This window comes from Lethenteron reissneri, chromosome 10 (assembly GCF_015708825.2).
Source record: "Lethenteron reissneri isolate LAM-NWPU_2019-01 chromosome 10, ASM1570882v1, whole genome shotgun sequence".
NCBI classification, from domain to species: Eukaryota; Metazoa; Chordata; class Hyperoartia; order Petromyzontiformes; family Petromyzontidae; genus Lethenteron; species Lethenteron reissneri.
Window position 1 is genome coordinate 9,545,018 of NC_083788.1, and position 16,388 is coordinate 9,561,405.

At 47.5% G+C, this 16,388-nt stretch overlaps 1 protein-coding gene across 1 annotated transcript in view; it reads left to right on the forward strand.

The window, feature by feature from the left end:
• Positions 1-4,227: 4,227 nt before the first annotated feature.
• ST13 (ST13 Hsp70 interacting protein) overlaps positions 4,228-16,388 on the forward strand; it is a 30,875-nt gene continuing 18,714 nt past the window's right edge. Inside the window, exons 1-8 of the mRNA XM_061548980.1 lie at positions 4,228-4,520; positions 9,722-9,785; positions 10,636-10,720; positions 11,400-11,470; positions 12,188-12,254; positions 13,147-13,231; positions 14,294-14,404; positions 15,483-15,585. Coding sequence (XP_061404964.1) covers positions 4,411-4,520; positions 9,722-9,785; positions 10,636-10,720; positions 11,400-11,470; positions 12,188-12,254; positions 13,147-13,231; positions 14,294-14,404; positions 15,483-15,585 — 696 coding nt within the window. The 5' untranslated portion in view covers positions 4,228-4,410. The remainder of the gene's footprint in view (positions 4,521-9,721; positions 9,786-10,635; positions 10,721-11,399; positions 11,471-12,187; positions 12,255-13,146; positions 13,232-14,293; positions 14,405-15,482; positions 15,586-16,388) is intronic.

Below are 16,388 nucleotides of genomic sequence, written 5' to 3' on the forward strand. Positions count from 1 at the left end.
TCCAAGTGACGCCGTGTGACTGTTTCATGATGACCTCTTCACCTTGGCCCACGGATCGTGGTGGTGATCGAGTTCATTCTACATTCCTGTGCTAGATCGGGAATGTCACAAAAGAAATGTGCCGTCAACCGTGACTTGCAGCCATCAATGACTCAAATGAAGTCTCCATTACACTCCAACGTGTTTTTGACAATGTTTTCAACCATATAATTTTTACACGGCACGGGTTCCATACCAGGTATTCCGTGGGACTGCATCGAGGATTGCCTGTCCTTCCCTATACACTTATTTTCATCTGCAGCACAGTACGCAAGATTTAAGTGCAGTTCTGCTCCAGAACATGTGCTTTCCCCTCCCCCCCTCACAACAAAAAACCGTGTCTCGCCTGCCACTGCCCCGCACATTAATTTCACCGCACGTCGATATTCGTGAATGAGCTTCAAGGCGTAAAGACCTAATCGCTGCAAATGCTGTCGGCGAATGATCGGAATGGGGGTGGTTTTTTACGTGTGTTTAGAGACCATGGTTGTGGAACGTGTGGCCCATTTTATGGTGGAATTGTCAATCGTGTCGCGTCTGCCGTTCGATGTTCTGACGCGGTTCAATATCCCTCCTTGCCCCCCCATTGTTTGCGGTGTAAATTGAAACCGCGAGCTGACACACCCGCAGACACGTACACAACAACAACAGCAGCAGGTGCTCGTGTTGCTGATTGGGCAGCCACCACGTGGATGGACGCGTGGCCCGGCCCTCTGCAGCTGTTATCGGAGGCCGTCGTGTGTTCTCGGCAACCTGGGCAAGACTTCCCATCCCACCGTCGTCGTAATCGACCGGTCCAAAGATTATAATTGCATTTAATGTGCACGTCGCTAATGGGAATGTTGGTCCAATGAAGCTGATCAGAAGAAAGAACAAGTATAACCCGTAAAAACAAAGTTTTTCACTATAAATCCTTTATATGCGTGGCGGCTAGAGTCCTCTCGTCCTCTGGCTTGAGATGGCTGCCACCTATGGGTCAGATGATTGCATGGCAGCATTGAGCAATTGGTAATTAAATATAATATTTTTGTTCTAAAAAGTGTAACATTTTTCAAAAAAAATTTCACAAACATTCATTGTCACGCACAACGAGTCTGTGTGGAAAATGTCAGCTCGATTGGATCACGGGAAGTGGGTTAAAAAACGACCGAAAGATTTGCACGGTCGTAAGCGCGCAAGCGAACTTAATATAAAGGATTCATACTCTTAGGTTTTTTCGGTATAGTCACGTAGGTAAAAAATTAAAATTAATAAAAGTAAAATAAAATAAAAATCACGACGTTTTGGAGGCAACACAAGCTTCCGTCTTGTGATTTTTATTTTATTTTACTTTTATTAATTTTAATTTTTTACCTACGTGACTATACCGAAAAAACCTAAGAGTATGAATCCTTGCAGTCACGAAAGCTTCAAATCTAGAATTAATATAAAGAGATGGTCTCGGCGATCAGGATCGCAATGCCCGAATCAAGGTGACCCCTGCTATGGCCACGTGCTCTGGCACAGACTCGCAAGGAAGTCCCAAGCCAAGATTGTAAATCGTTCCTTTTGATTTACCTATCGAGCTGGTCGTGGCGAATAGTGTCGGGATTCGGGTTGTTTCAAAGGGGCTGTCCATAAATTACGTCACGCACCTGGGGGGGGGGGGGTGTCAGACATTTGTGACGATGTGTGACGAGGGGGGGGGGTGCGAAATGTGACGTCACATAAAATGCGCAACTTTAAATAAAATAAATATAAACGACAGTTAATGAGTTAATGATGACGTCACCCTGCTGCTGCTCTATATAAGCACGGGAGACACAGCAGAGCCTCACCATTCTGGCGAATTGCCCGATGATGCTGGATGCAATTACCAGCGAAACGTCGAACTCAAAAAATTGTAAATGTTGTGGTGTCACGCTTCAACACACCGGTGGGCTAGAGCAGTGAACTATTTGTCTTATGTCAACATGACACTTTTTTACTGTTTGGCCGTGTCGGGTGGTGGAGGGTTACGACACATTTATAAATAACGCGATCTTAACCCAAAAACGTTGATTTTGAATAAACTGCATAGTTAATTAAATAGACTTTTTAATGAATGTTTTCTCCGACAGACTGCAGCGCCACATTAAATACGCACTACAATGACAATAGTTAAAAGCATTTGGGGGGGGCAGAGCTTTGTGACGTCATATTTGAGGGGGGGGGGGTCTGACTTTTTGTGACTCCGTGTGATGAAGGGGGGGTGGTCAAAAATCGTACAAAATCGCGTGACGTCATTTATGGACGCCTCCAAAGGCCCTGTAGAATATTAAATTAAGAGGCTCTTAAAGGTGCTTGAAGGAGGATAAGTTTGGAGATTATAGTGATTGGCTGGCCATAAATGGTTATGGGAGGATTTAGCCCAGCGCGGTTCACGTGACTTAAACTTTTTTTTATATCGAAATGAGAGTTCGGATTCCTTTCATGCTGCGTGTCCTATTTTCTGAAGCGTCTGAACAACATGTTTCATGATCAACATCCGCACGAGCGGTTTCAATTAAAAACAGATATGGATCAGGCGAGGGGGAAAACCAGCAATGTGAAATTAATCGCATTAACGAAATACATCCAACCAGAAACAAACACATTCCTGCGTAGGGAGCTGGTAGGAACGTTGGGTTGCTCGGTCAATGGCCAACTGTGAGGGCGGGCACAAGCCGGCGTGAGTAGGTTAAACGTTGAGTTTTATAAGGGCACCACGGGGTGACCAGCCCCTCCCCACCCAGTCCCACCCCTCCCACCCCCCACCCAGCCCCACCCTCTCCACCCAGCCCCAACCTACCCAGCCCCTCCCGACCCTCCCCTCAGCCCCACCCTCCACACCCAGCCCCTCCCCACCCAGCCCCACCCCTCCCACCCCCCACTCAGCCCCACCCTCCCTCCCCACCCAGCCCCTCCTCCCCACCCAGCCCCTCCCCACCCTTTCCACCCATTTTTTGGATGCACGACGGACACAATAATCCCCTGTGGGCTGGTGGAACCAGGAGGTTCCTACCAGTAAAACGCATTCGCTCGGCTGTTCTCATTGCGGTGGATGACGTGGGTGTTTCTGTTTTAAAGTGTAGGTAACACAAGTGGTTATTATATATTACAGCGCTACGTTCGTAACGCCAAGTGGCCCTCGAGTAAAACTTTTCCCGTGTTGGCACATTTAGTCACAACCGCGCGTGCTTTAAAATCAAACAAAAATACGAAGAGTAACATTAATTAAGGCTTTTAAACAGTCTGCCTCATCAGCTAACATTAATTATGGCTTTTAAACAGTCTGCCTTATCAGCTAACATTAATTAAGGCTTTTAAACAGTCTGCCTCATCAGCTAACATTAATTAAGGCTTTTAAACAGTCTGCCTCATCAGCTAACATTAATTAAGGCTTTTAAACAGTCTGCCTCATCAGCTAACATTAATTAAGGCTTTTAAACAGTCTGCCTTATCAGCTTTACTCTGTTTTTTTTATTCCTCCTGATGACGATCGCTTGAGTTGTGATCGAAACGTAGTTTATGGCAAACAAGGTTCCAATGGTGTAAATGCTTACCCCGAGCTTTCATACTCTGATGGTGCATTGTCTTTGAGTTGTGCGCCTTTTGGCGTCATCTGGTCCAACACCATGTGAGACTCGGCTCTAAGTAAAGCTGTCTCGGGTGTGGACAAATCAACTTCAAAGACAGTGCATACATTATCAGAGTTGTGTTTTTTGTTTGCATTATGACTGCAGGTCAATACCTATGCAAACCTGACTCCTTGTAAAAAAGGTGTCAGTTTTGTTGCCAGATAGAAGGGTAAAAAAACAATTATGAAACGTAGTTTGTTTTGTTATTTTCTTTCAACTTACCTACGTGACTTTACCGAAAGACCCAAAAAAATCCCCCCCCACCCCCCATTCTACTAATTATAAACATTATAGCGAGGGGTCACACAGAGAGGGGGGGGAGAGGGGGGTGGGGGGGTGACTACGCTTCTGGAATCTTCGACCCCCGCCCCTCGGCGGGGGGAGGGGCGGGGGCGGAAGGGGGGGGGCTGCAGAGCGGGTAGGAGGCAAAGTGGGGGGGGGGGGGAACGATGCCCGCGACGCGATTGGTCGGCGCCTCGTCACGATACCTGCACGGCGCCTCGTGATTGGTTCGAGCGTGGGCGGTGACGTACGAGGCCCCGCCCCCCCCGCCTCACAACGTTGGAGGATTCTCTCTTCAGACAGCGGCGCTGGTGCTTGTTGTCTAGGCCGCAGCTAGCAAGTGCGAATTATCGCAACGATTACAATTTGCCGTACACGAATAACGAGTAATAATTATAACGCCGCTGCTGCCCCAGTGCCCGATCGATTAGCTGTGTACGCGTAGCGAGAGATGGAGCCCGAGAAGTTGTCGCAGTTGAAGGCGTTCGTGCTGCTGTGCTCGCAGAACCCGGGCGTGCTGCACAAGCCCGAGCTACACTTCTTCAAGCAGTGGCTGGAGAGGTACGCGCCGCTCGCTCCACACGCGGACACGCAGAGCTCCACACGACCACGCGGAGCTCCACGCGACCACGCAGAGCTCCTCGCGGCCACGCAGAGCTCCACACGGCCACGCAGAGCTCCACGCGGAGCTCCACACGGCCAGGCAGAGCTCCACGCGGAGCTCCACACGACCACGCAGAGCTCCACGCGGAGCTCCACACGACCACGCAGAGCTCCACGCAGAGCTCCACACGACCACGCTGAACTCCACACGACCACGCTGAACTCCACACGACCACGCGGAGCTCCACACGCGGCCACGCAGAGCTCCACGACCACGCAGAGCTCCATGCGGAGCTCCACACGCGGCCACGCAGAGCTCCACACGCGGCCACGCAGAGCTCCACACGGCAACGCAGAGCTCCGCACGGCCACACAGCTCCACACACAGCTCCACACGGCCACACACATGACCACACATAGCACTACAGAGCTCCACACAGCTCCAAAAAGCAAAGGGGGGTAGCTCATTATGGCTTGTCACCCTCAAAGCTCCGCACAGCTCGGCACAGACACAGCTTTTCACTCTCCATACATACAAAGACCGCTCCACACAGCCTCTCAACCTCCACACACATTGAACAATATGGTCATTCATATTGCAGTGGAAAATGGGCATGAGTGGCATGGTGGTGCATATGGTGGCTCAGTAGGGGGTACGGCTGGTGGTGCATCTACCGGTCATCTCAGTCGGCCAACCCATGGCACCTGCTGGGTCTGTCCCGAGACCTGTCAGCGAGCATTCGACACTCCACGTGGCAGCCTCAAAGTGCACCGCGCCTGGCACAGGCGCCGTGGTGACCGTGGCGAATGGCGGGCATTGGTATTGGGTCATTACACTCCTTGTATTACAGTCCTTTAAACCACACCCCAGCTCGGGAGCACGCTCCCAGACAAACCAGAACTCCCACGCCAGCACATTTCATACCGTGCCAACCCATACGGTTTACCCCGTATTCTTGAACAGGGAAATTGTTTTCAGGTTAATACGGCGTACAGCCGTTTTGATATGGGCAAACATATGTTGTCTATTTGGTTGTGTTTCTTCCTTGCGATGGGTCTTTGTAGGATGAATGTTGATATGTATACGGGCACGGGGTGACCAAAAAGGTCTGAAATGGTCCGTAATAAGGTTGGCACTGATTAGGGGTTGACAGGTATGACACTTTAACAACAAAAACATGATTTACTAACACACCAAAAACCACTAAAAAAAATAACATTCCGACGAATGCACAATAGGGTCAAGTATCCAGACGGTGCTATGCGGAAAGATCAAAACGGTAGCGTAATACAAAACACGCACCACGACTTAGGGTGAATGAATAACGATCACCTACACAAGTTAATCAGTACACGTATCACAGTCCAGTAAAAAATAAAGTATCAATTCATCGTGCTGATCTCACGGTAAAGAGGTTTCAACCCTGTATTAACACACACACACATCATCTTCGGAGAACTTCTGGAAATTGTATGGGGCTCAGCTCCAGCCACCACGTGCACCGGCCATGCTACCCAATGCCACTTTGCCACTGCAGTATGCTTCAGCAAACAAGAGTGAAAGAAGCTCCCGCAGTAGTTGAAACTTGTATAGTAGCAACATACCAAGTAAAGGCAGAGTGCTACGAGGAACCAGGGACGACAAAAATGTGTTATTCGTACAACTACCTTTCCAGATAAGATCACTTCTTCCTGGGCATCTCCATGTTTCCGGTCGCAAACTAACCACGCAAACTAACCAGTTCAGACCCCCTCAAGGGAATTTACATGAATAAAGTGTACATCGAGATAATACAGTTTAAAAAAGGTTACCCAGTGGTTAGATAGAGGAAATAATCATCTTTGTCATTGACTATGCATAGTAGTCAACCTAAAAGTTACCACTTGGTACTAGTGTATCCAGTAAAACCTGATAGTCACAATGACTGACGAGGAACTTGACAAATATTTACAGACTTCCAGCCGACTGCCTGATACATTACAACCTGGTAACTTGTTCCACAAAATGAACTGGTAATGAGAACATTTGTCACTGACTTCCTGATAACTACCTGATGCGCTACGGCCTTGTAGCTTGTCTCACAGGGATAATTAAGGGACATTATCACAGATTCCCGAGTATCTACCTGGTAACCTATGTCCCTACATCTTCTATTGTCCCTCAGTGTCTCCCTATATCGTCCAGTTATATCACAATGTCTACCTGTATCGGTGTCCTCCCTGTGTTTTCAAATACTGTTACTCCTGGGGTGTCACTGCACGCTCACAAATGTAGACTTCCTTGTGACCACGGGTGCCTTGAACCAGGCCCCCAATATCCACGTTGTTTAGGGAGAAAACTGAGGCTAGGCCGACCACACAGTACTATTAAAAAAATCCTCTTTCACCACGAAACTACTCCATCCAGACGTTACAAGGAAAATACACCTTAATATACTGTATTAGGAGCATTCAACAATGAGGGACAGGCCTTTTTGGTAACTGCTTCCCCATTGTTGAACGCTTATCGTATTATTAGATTTGGGAATTGAATCATTGCCGCCCATGAGAAACCTTCTGTTCGCTCCTACAACTAAAGGTCCTGCATAGATGTCGCTGTAATAAATAATAATCAGAGAAGCTGAAGCCCAAGTCTGTATGGATCATACTTAAAGTTCTCAGTTACTGATTGCGTTTGGTTTACTAAATAAATAAATCCTGTGTTTTTGTTCGTTAAATAATGTCATTTTTTTATGTTGACAAGTGCCAATACTTTATGTTTGTATCACGACCTATGAAACCACGATTGTAACCAAGATCTGTACCTTGCAACATCTGTACTGCCGCAGGGTGCACATGATATAGAACCTAACACATAATTTGGGCCCTTCCTGCTGAAATAAATACAATCTAAATCTAACAATTGCTCCACTTTTGAAAGTTAATGAACTTGACAATTTTATTCTGAAATTACAGGGCATGCAAAGCAGCCATGTGCTCCTTAATTACGCCTCTTCCCCCCCCCCTCCCACAGGGGCACTCAATCCCCTTCTCCCAAATGGTCTCCCTGGGACCGCTGAAATGCTCCCTTGTTGTTACCTTGTTTATCTCAGATCAATGCGACTTAACGTCTCTGCTCAAAAGGTATTAAATGTGGGCATTATGTGAAAAATTGTGGCCGTCTTAGGAAAATGGTGGCCATCTTTGACTTTAAGGTGGCTCACATGTTTTCCCACAAAGTGATCCTAAGGAGATAATGTGCCGAATTTTGTGCTTATATCACCATTTGAACAATTGTTTATATTATCTGCTCCGCTATGCAGGGTGTGTGTGTTGTTCACAGTTGTCTTACGTTCACAGCAATGGATGATAAGTGGCATGTAGTCCCTACTTCCTCTCTTCATTTTGTACAAACATACAGTCCAGTATTCTGCACCCTCGAGTATTTGCTCAATATTGCTTTGCTACTGGCAGTATGGCAGTGGTCACCGAGCTACTCTGTTTAATGTTTAACCCGTTCTCTCCAGGTAATATCACCTCCGATTCCCCGCACCTTCGATTAACACAGTTGGCAACGTACGGTGCAAAAGAAGTTCAACATGCATGCATACATTCTCAAGCAACACTTGTTTTTTGCAAGGGTATTTTTTTTAAACCAGACTTTTGGTGGATTGCTAATGGTTGTACCTTGGGTGTACGTTATGAAAGATATTTTTTTTATTCTCAAGGAATGACGCATCATACAAAAATCATTCATAATATGATGACTTTAGATCGTACGTAGACATTGGTTTACAACAATGATGACGGAGTAGAACGCTAAATATAAATCCATTCACAGAACTGTCCTAAGAGAATGTACGTGTTCATTTCTTCACGTTTGTCTCTGTGTGTGAAATCTCACTTTGATTTAAAAGAGGAATATATTTTCCACTTGAAATAATAGCCACAACTGCAGTGCGCTTTTTATAACACTTATTTTCATCCAGAAGCTTCACCGTGCTTTCATTGTGAGCGAATTAGTTCAACACAGGATCTAAAAAAAGTGCCCCCCCCCCCCTGCTTTGTTGTGGGGTCCCGGCTCTCTGCATGGTCTCAGCAGATGTCCCGTCTGCCCCGATGGCGTCCCACCGATAAATCTGGCATTTGGGCCAACGGGGACTTTCAAAGCCTCGTCTTGTCCTCATGTCACCACCCTCTCCTCCTCCACCACCTACCACGTCATCTGCGGGGAAAAGTCTGGTGTCTTGTGCACGTGACCACCGCACCTTAGCTCAGCCAAGAATTGGAGCAGGAATCTCTTGCTGCTGTATTTGCTTAATAATGGGGCCACCTTTGGCTCAATGCAGACTGGTGCCTGCTGTTGACCACTATTGTGTTCATTCTGGTTTGCCGATGTTTGTAGAGCCCATGGCCTGGGGAGCACGCCAACACGTGCCGGGCGTGGGGAAGGAGGAGCCTCGTAAAACCTCCACCCCCATTCATTCATAGGGCGTCACCCATTGAGCGCGTCCTTCCATGAAGGGAAAAAAGAAAATGGTGGCAATGCCCAGAGATGACTCTCTGCTGATGGCTGCTCATACTCTTGGATTTGTGGCTCTGATGAATTGGGTTTTGGGTAATTATTCAAACCGGATTTATTAACTCTGCCCATAACTCACATTTGAATGTGATAACCATGAAAAAATTGTTGTTATTTGAGTCCGAGGTTTACTGTCTGTGATCTGGCTGATCCACATTTCTAGGTGGCCAGAATAGATTTTTCTGTACCACAACCTTTCTGCAGAGAATGCCCTTCGGAACTATATTGCTCTACTCGGGGAACCCTTTACAGCAATTAGCGTTGGAATGTTGCAGTGGTCTACGCAAATGTTTATAACACAAGTGCTGTAGCGATCACATTGGCTCAATATTTGGTGACAGGTATGCTTCCGAGAGTATGTCTGCCTTAATGTGGAGCCGTAAAATCTGCTTGTGCTGATGCTTGATGGATTTCATGCATCGCAGGCTTGCGAGAGATGACAGCGCCTTATGGAAGCCGACGTCCAGCAGTAGATTGACCGTGGCTGATGATGAATTTAATGAGGTGGCAGGTAGCACTGGCTTGTGTGTGTGGGGAGGTTGTTGTGCTGGTCCAGAGAGGTTAACCTTTGACCCGTGTGCATCTTATGCCGTTTCAGCATGGGAGCCCAGGTGCCAGCGGCACCAGAGGAGCCAAGTGCTGCCAAGCCTCCCCCTCCCAAGGCACTTTTTGCTCCACCTCAATAACAATTAGTACATTTGGTATTCGTAACATTCTTATAGGTGCAAGGCAATCGCCACGGTGCTACGTTTCTCATTAGACCATTACGCTGGCAGCAAACCATCCATGCCAATGCAGTGTGGTACACCACGCCCATTTGCGCAGCACACTCATCATTCAACACTGCCAGTGATCAAAACGAGGCAGTCCACAATGGGTGACGTCATTGTATTTTATTACATCACCGTAAACGTTTTTCTTTTAAAATTATTTTATAATCTTGAAATTTGAACATGGCCTTCATTTACAGCGATTCCGAACGGTGATAAAATTTTGCAAATCTTGAGTATGATCCAGTAAGCTCGCCACCAACAATGACTCTTATAAATAACCACAGAAGCCACGGAGTCCTTTGAAACTGCCATTTTCTGCTTCAGTGCCACAAAAATCGCGCCCACTGCCCACCTCGTTTGGTAGCGCGATGTCACCGACCCTTTTGATTTCGCTTCCCTCTCAGACCTCAGCAGTGTAATGAACTTATTTATCCAGGAAAGCCACACTGAGTCAATTGGACTGTTTTTTTCAGGAGGGTTCTGAATTGTTTACATGCTCATATCAAGGTTTGTGAGCCGCAGTCACACTCTGGGCACAGGGATAGCTGCCACTAGGGGTCCCTGTTGAATAGACTGCAGCAAGGCAGTGGAATGGTTTATACGAGATGTCACGTAAGGCGCTTTGAGTTGCCGAGGCATTTAAGCGCCCTATGAATGCAAATCCTGATCCTTATGTTTAATTGGCCATTGGTGGTAGTCGTGGTAATGGCGTGGTGCGATTGTGATGTCTGCTGAGCAGGAGGAGAAGAAGCCAACGTCCCCACCCCCATCCACTTCGGCACCCGAAACAGAACCAGAGCCTGAGAGCGAAGAGAGCGATCTGGGTATGTTCATCCTCGCGCACCTCAGCCCTCTACTTCCCTCGATGCCAGTACCGCTCCTGCTGCGGTGTTCATTCTTGCTGGTGCTACTGGTGTAGTTTTGCCTGCTGGTGCTTGTGTTGTTTTCTGTTGGTGCTTTCAACCACGGTGTCTACGTGGGATTCTCTGCTGCGAATGCTCGCGCTGCCGATGCCCTTCCCCGTGCTGGTGTTTTTGGTGGCACTACCACCAGTGGAGTGGGTGGAACAGTGGCTAGCGCAGTGCACTACGAGCCTGATGACCCGAGTTCAATTTCCGGCCATGGCTGACATTGATGGCGAGTGATATATGAACTGGGCATCTACTCGGACGACTAAGCCTTAAATGAGTAGCTGGTACTGTGTGTAAACATCAACACTGGTGAGACAAAGTGGCTGGGCGTGATGCTGGAGTTTCCGCTTTAATAGGCGCTCGTTAACAGTACTTGCCCCAACAGTCAGTGAAAGGTGATTCTACCGTTGCTACGGATGGTAGTTTTGGTGCTGATATTTGTATAGGTGCTGATGCTTCCGGTAATATGAATAGTGTTGGTAAAGAAGCTGTTGAGCCTAATGGTGGATGTGGTGTTGGTGTCGTTGCTAATGGATCTACTGGTGTTGGCGTGCAGAGGTTTTAACGATTCTTTATCTCCCCCTGTGCGCAGACATTGATGATGAGGGCGTGGTGGAGGAGGACCACGATCCACCGCAGGAGATGGGCGACGCTGAGGTTGAGGTGAGCACATCTTGACCCTCTTCACCATTAGAGATGGATGGATAAAAAGAGTTCATGATTTTTATTCATGATCAAGGAGAGCACCTGAGAGCACATTCATCGCGGAGATGGAGCAATGAGTTTGGCTCGTACGCAGGTACTGTATGGATTGTTGCCTGTTGTTTGCTATGTGCAGCTGCTGAATTGAATGCTTAGATTTTTTTTATGATGGAGAGCACAATATGATAAAAAATATTATTGTACAGCATCTTGAGATGTGGTCACATTTAGGTGCCCTTTAAAAATCCCAGTTGTATTGTTAATTGCATTGCATTAGTGATAATGGTGGTAATGTATTTTCAGCGTGTGATTTTACATCACCACAAGTGTGTGAGCCCTGATTTAAATCCCAATCACCACCGATACCATGTAGACAAAGATCCCCCATATGTAGCCTTTAACAGACTTTTGGGCAGGTGCTGCTAGCAAGCTCCAATGTGGGCCCGGCATGCTTGTATATACTCGCACATCTGTTTGTGTTTGCTACGATTTTTTTGTTTGCGTCGTTGTTGAATTTTTATTTTGTGTTATTTTAGTGACCCAGGTAAAATGTGAAACTATTGTCTCTTTGAGTTATAACCTCTGGTTAATCACATTTTAAACAAAATTTTACTTGGAACGTCTGCGCACAGCCATGATGTACACGTAGTTTAGCGTCACCCGATGTGTGTGCCACAGGTGTCGGAGGAGATGATGGACCAGGCCAACGAGAAGAAGGGCGAGGCCATGAGTGCCCTGGCCGATGGTAAGGCCGGGGGGACAGGAGCACACAGCGGCGCATTGCTGTATGAAACACCGATGATAAATACTAAGCGTAACCATTAATCCTGATTCAGTTGTCACCGTTAAGGATCACAATTCCATTCAAGAATATTTTTTCGTCTCATTTTTATAGTCTGGTCGGGTTTTGGAGTCCCGAGCTCAGTGAGACTTACCCAAAATAAACTGACTGATTGGATATATTATCTTGCCAAACAATTGAATATATTTGTATTCATCGCACATTGACTGCTCTTTTACACACAATCTCACATTTCTCGTGGATCGTAAGAATTCATTAAAATGGATGAGTCATTACGTGCCTACTAAATATACCGTGCTGCACGAAATTTCACTACGTGAGCAGTGGTGCAGTACTTAGTGCACTCCGCTATGAACCTGGCATACCCAGCCATGGATAAGGTCAGGGAGGAGCTTTATCTGAACTGGTCTGTGACCTCACCGGCTACATTGTAGAAATATTGGCTTTCACTCGCAGCACTTTGCCTATCAGATTGTATAGCTAAGCGGTGGATGTTTGTATGTGTGTGGGTGTGAACCTGGGTCGTGTGTGTGTGAACCTGGGTCGTGTGTGTGAACCTGGCGACCCGAGTTCGATTCCCGCTCACAGCCAACACCAGTGACGATTATTTGAACTGGTCCTGAACCCTCTCCGAGGTTCACTCGGCCTCAAATGAGTACCTGATGCGATGTGTAAATATTTCCACGAGGAAGATAAAGGCGGCCAGGCGTGGTGCTAGCCACCCACTTCCTCGTGTGCTGTGGCCGGCATTCATAAGTTCTCGCTTGCAGCACTTGACCCAACAGACTGTGAAGGCGATGCATGGGATTGTTGTCTGTGTGTGTGTGTGTGACAGGGGAACTCCAGAAAGCCATTGAGCTCTTCACAGAGGCCATCAAATTGAACCCCTCCTCTGCCATTCTCTATGCGAAGAGGGCCAGGTTTGTTTCCTCCAATTGGTCTTTGCTGGGCTTTCACAATCAGCAGTTGGAATTGTATAGTAGTACTCTTAGGTTTTTTCGGTAAAGTCACGTAGGTAAGTACTTGATACAGCAATCGTGCTGTGACGGTTCCACCTGAATACGGAAGCTTGTGTTGCCTCCGAAACGTCGTGATTTTTATTTTGCTTTTATTGATTTTAATTAAATTTTTTACCTACGTGACTTTACCGAAAAAACCTAAGAGTATGAATCCTTGCAGTCACGAAGCTTCAAATCTAGAATTGTATAGTAGTGTTGTGTAACCAGTACCTATCTCATTAGTATTACACTTACAATCATTATTAAATTGCAATTACTGTTCATTGCTTTAGGAGTTAATTATTGTAGTACCACTGAAGAGTTGTTGATTACTATATCACCAGGAAAGGGTTTTAAAATATTGCGGAAGCATCGTTTGTCTTTACCGCAGAACTTGTCTACAGGAACAAACATGACAAGTCATCCACTTGAAGGGGGAGGAGAGGACCGATGAATTGCTCCATACATAGTGTGTTCTGAATCCCACAAACATATTTTCGCAAAGTAACAGCGACGAAGAACTGCTTTAAATAAAAGACCCACAGTGATTCAGCTTCAATACAAACGTTGGGAACTAGAGGCTGCTATTCACTGGCATTGGACACTGGGTTAAAATGGCCCTGATTGGTCAATCCAAGACTTATGGAGGTGGTGTTTGCTGGCAAGCACGCACGGATACACGTGTTTGGTAGTGTAATGGTTCGCGCGTTGCGCTACGAACCCGCCATCCTGAGTTCGATTTCCGCTCACGTCCAACACCAGTGACAATTATCTGAACCGGTCCTGGGCCTCCTCTAGGTCGACTCAGCCTTTAATGAGGACCTGATGCGATGTGTAAACATCGGCACTAGGGACACAGGCGACCGGGTGTGCTGCTGGCCGCCCACCTGCTCGTGCCGTTCGGGCCTTCGTAGGTGCTCGCTAACAGCACTTGCCCCAACAGTGTGGTAAGGCTACACGGGGGATCTTTGTCTTTGTGGTCAGTGTGTACGTGAAGCTCGAGAAGCCAAACGCAGCGATCCGCGACGGGGACCGAGCCATCAGCATCAACCCTGACTCGGCGCAGTCGTACAAGTGGAGGGGCATCGCCCACCGGTGGGGTGCCGCACGCACGCACTCGCGCACGCACACACTCACATACTATACACACTCGCACACCATACACACACTAACATACCATACACACATACCATGCACACGCACACACCATACACACCATACACACACTCGCACACTCGCGCACACTCACGCACACTCACACCATACACTCACATACCATACACACGTACACAACACACATGCACACTCGCATACCATACACACGTACACAACACACACATGCACGCATGCATACCATACACACTCGCATACCATACACACTCGCATACCATACACACGGACTCGTGCGCACACTCGCCCTACATATACAAAGATCCCCTGTATAGTCTGTAACGGAATGTTTGGACAAGTGCTGTTAGCGAGCACCTATGAAGGCCGACACGGCACACTAGGGGGTGGGTTGGCAAACACCACGCCCGGCCGCCTTTGTCTCCCCAGTGGCAATGTTTACAAATTGTGCTAGGTACTCATTTTGAGGCTGAGTCGACCTAGGAGAGGCCCATAACCGGTTCAGATAATCGTCACTGGTGTTGGTCGTGAGCAGGAATTGAACCCGGGTCGCCAGGTTCGTAGTGCAGTACACTAACCGCTACACGATGAAAAACAAGCGCATACTCTCGCACAAACATGTGCTCACATGCTCACACAAGACAAAGATATATCTTTTCATGCTTGCGTACACACGCATTTGTGCATGAACACACTCGCGCTCACCCGCACACGTACGCTGACAAGCATATCCACTCGTACACACGTGCTCGGTCACGAACACGCGCTCGCTAGCTCACGCACGCATTACGCGCCCGTGCACATACTCCCACACATACACACATTCGCTGGCATAAACACACAAACTCATGCACTCGTGACCCCTAACACGCACGCTTGCTCGCTCATCTGCGCGTGCATACAGACGCATATGCTGGACTTTTCTTGAGTCTGCATCACCGCACGCGCACTTGTGTGTGTGTGGGTGCGCCATGTGACATCTCCGTTCCCTCTTCGGTCTCGCGCCTCCTTCGTGTGCGGCCCCTGTGCTCGTGGTGCCCTCCAGGCTGCTGGGCCACTGGGAGGAATCCAGCAAGGACTTGGCCATGGCCTGCAAGCTCGACTACGACGAAGATGCCAGCCGCATCCTCAAGGAGATCACGCCCAAGGTGACGCGGAATTTGCCGTTTGCTAGCGGAGGTTGTGTGGGGCAGTGGCTCGTAGTGATGGGTGTGCACAGCACTGTAATCCCAATAATAATCATCATCACCTTGCATGTATATGGAGCTTCAATGTATGTTTGTTGAACTTCTTTCGCACCGTACGTAGCCAACTCGAATTTCCTTGCATCATATCTTGTATCAAACAGTTGTGCCTGTGTGGGACAAGGGTTCCGTTTGCAGCCATGCATGCGAGTGACCAGCGGCATACGGATCTTGGATTATTTCTATATCGACTTGGCCTTAAATGAGTAGCCGGTGTAATGTGTAAACATCACTGGTAACACAAAGGCAGCACAACCCCCCTCATTCTTCGTGCCAGTCTTAGTTGATGCTAGCAGCACTTGCGTCAATAGTCCACGTGGTTAAATGGTGGCCCTGTCTTTTGAACGCCCGTATGTTTGCCCGGTCTCTGGGTACTGTCTTGTGAATATTGCCCTCGCCTCTGTGCAAGTTAGACTTTTTAGGGATAGCTTCCTACGGTTTCTCGGTAATTTCTCATTTTTGAATTATTGTGTGCAAATTGTAAATTATTCATACTTTTTAAACATATAATTATACATGCATCTTTTCCACCATTTATTCCCGATTGTGCTATCAGCGTCATAATATTGAATGAATTGTCCATTTGGAACGCTTGCAGGGTAGTGCAGCACCCGATGCAAGAGCAACTTTATTGGAATGAGATTCACAGAAGTACTTCCAAATTATTTCAATCAACCTCTTATCTTCTCTTCAGTGGCAGCACTTTC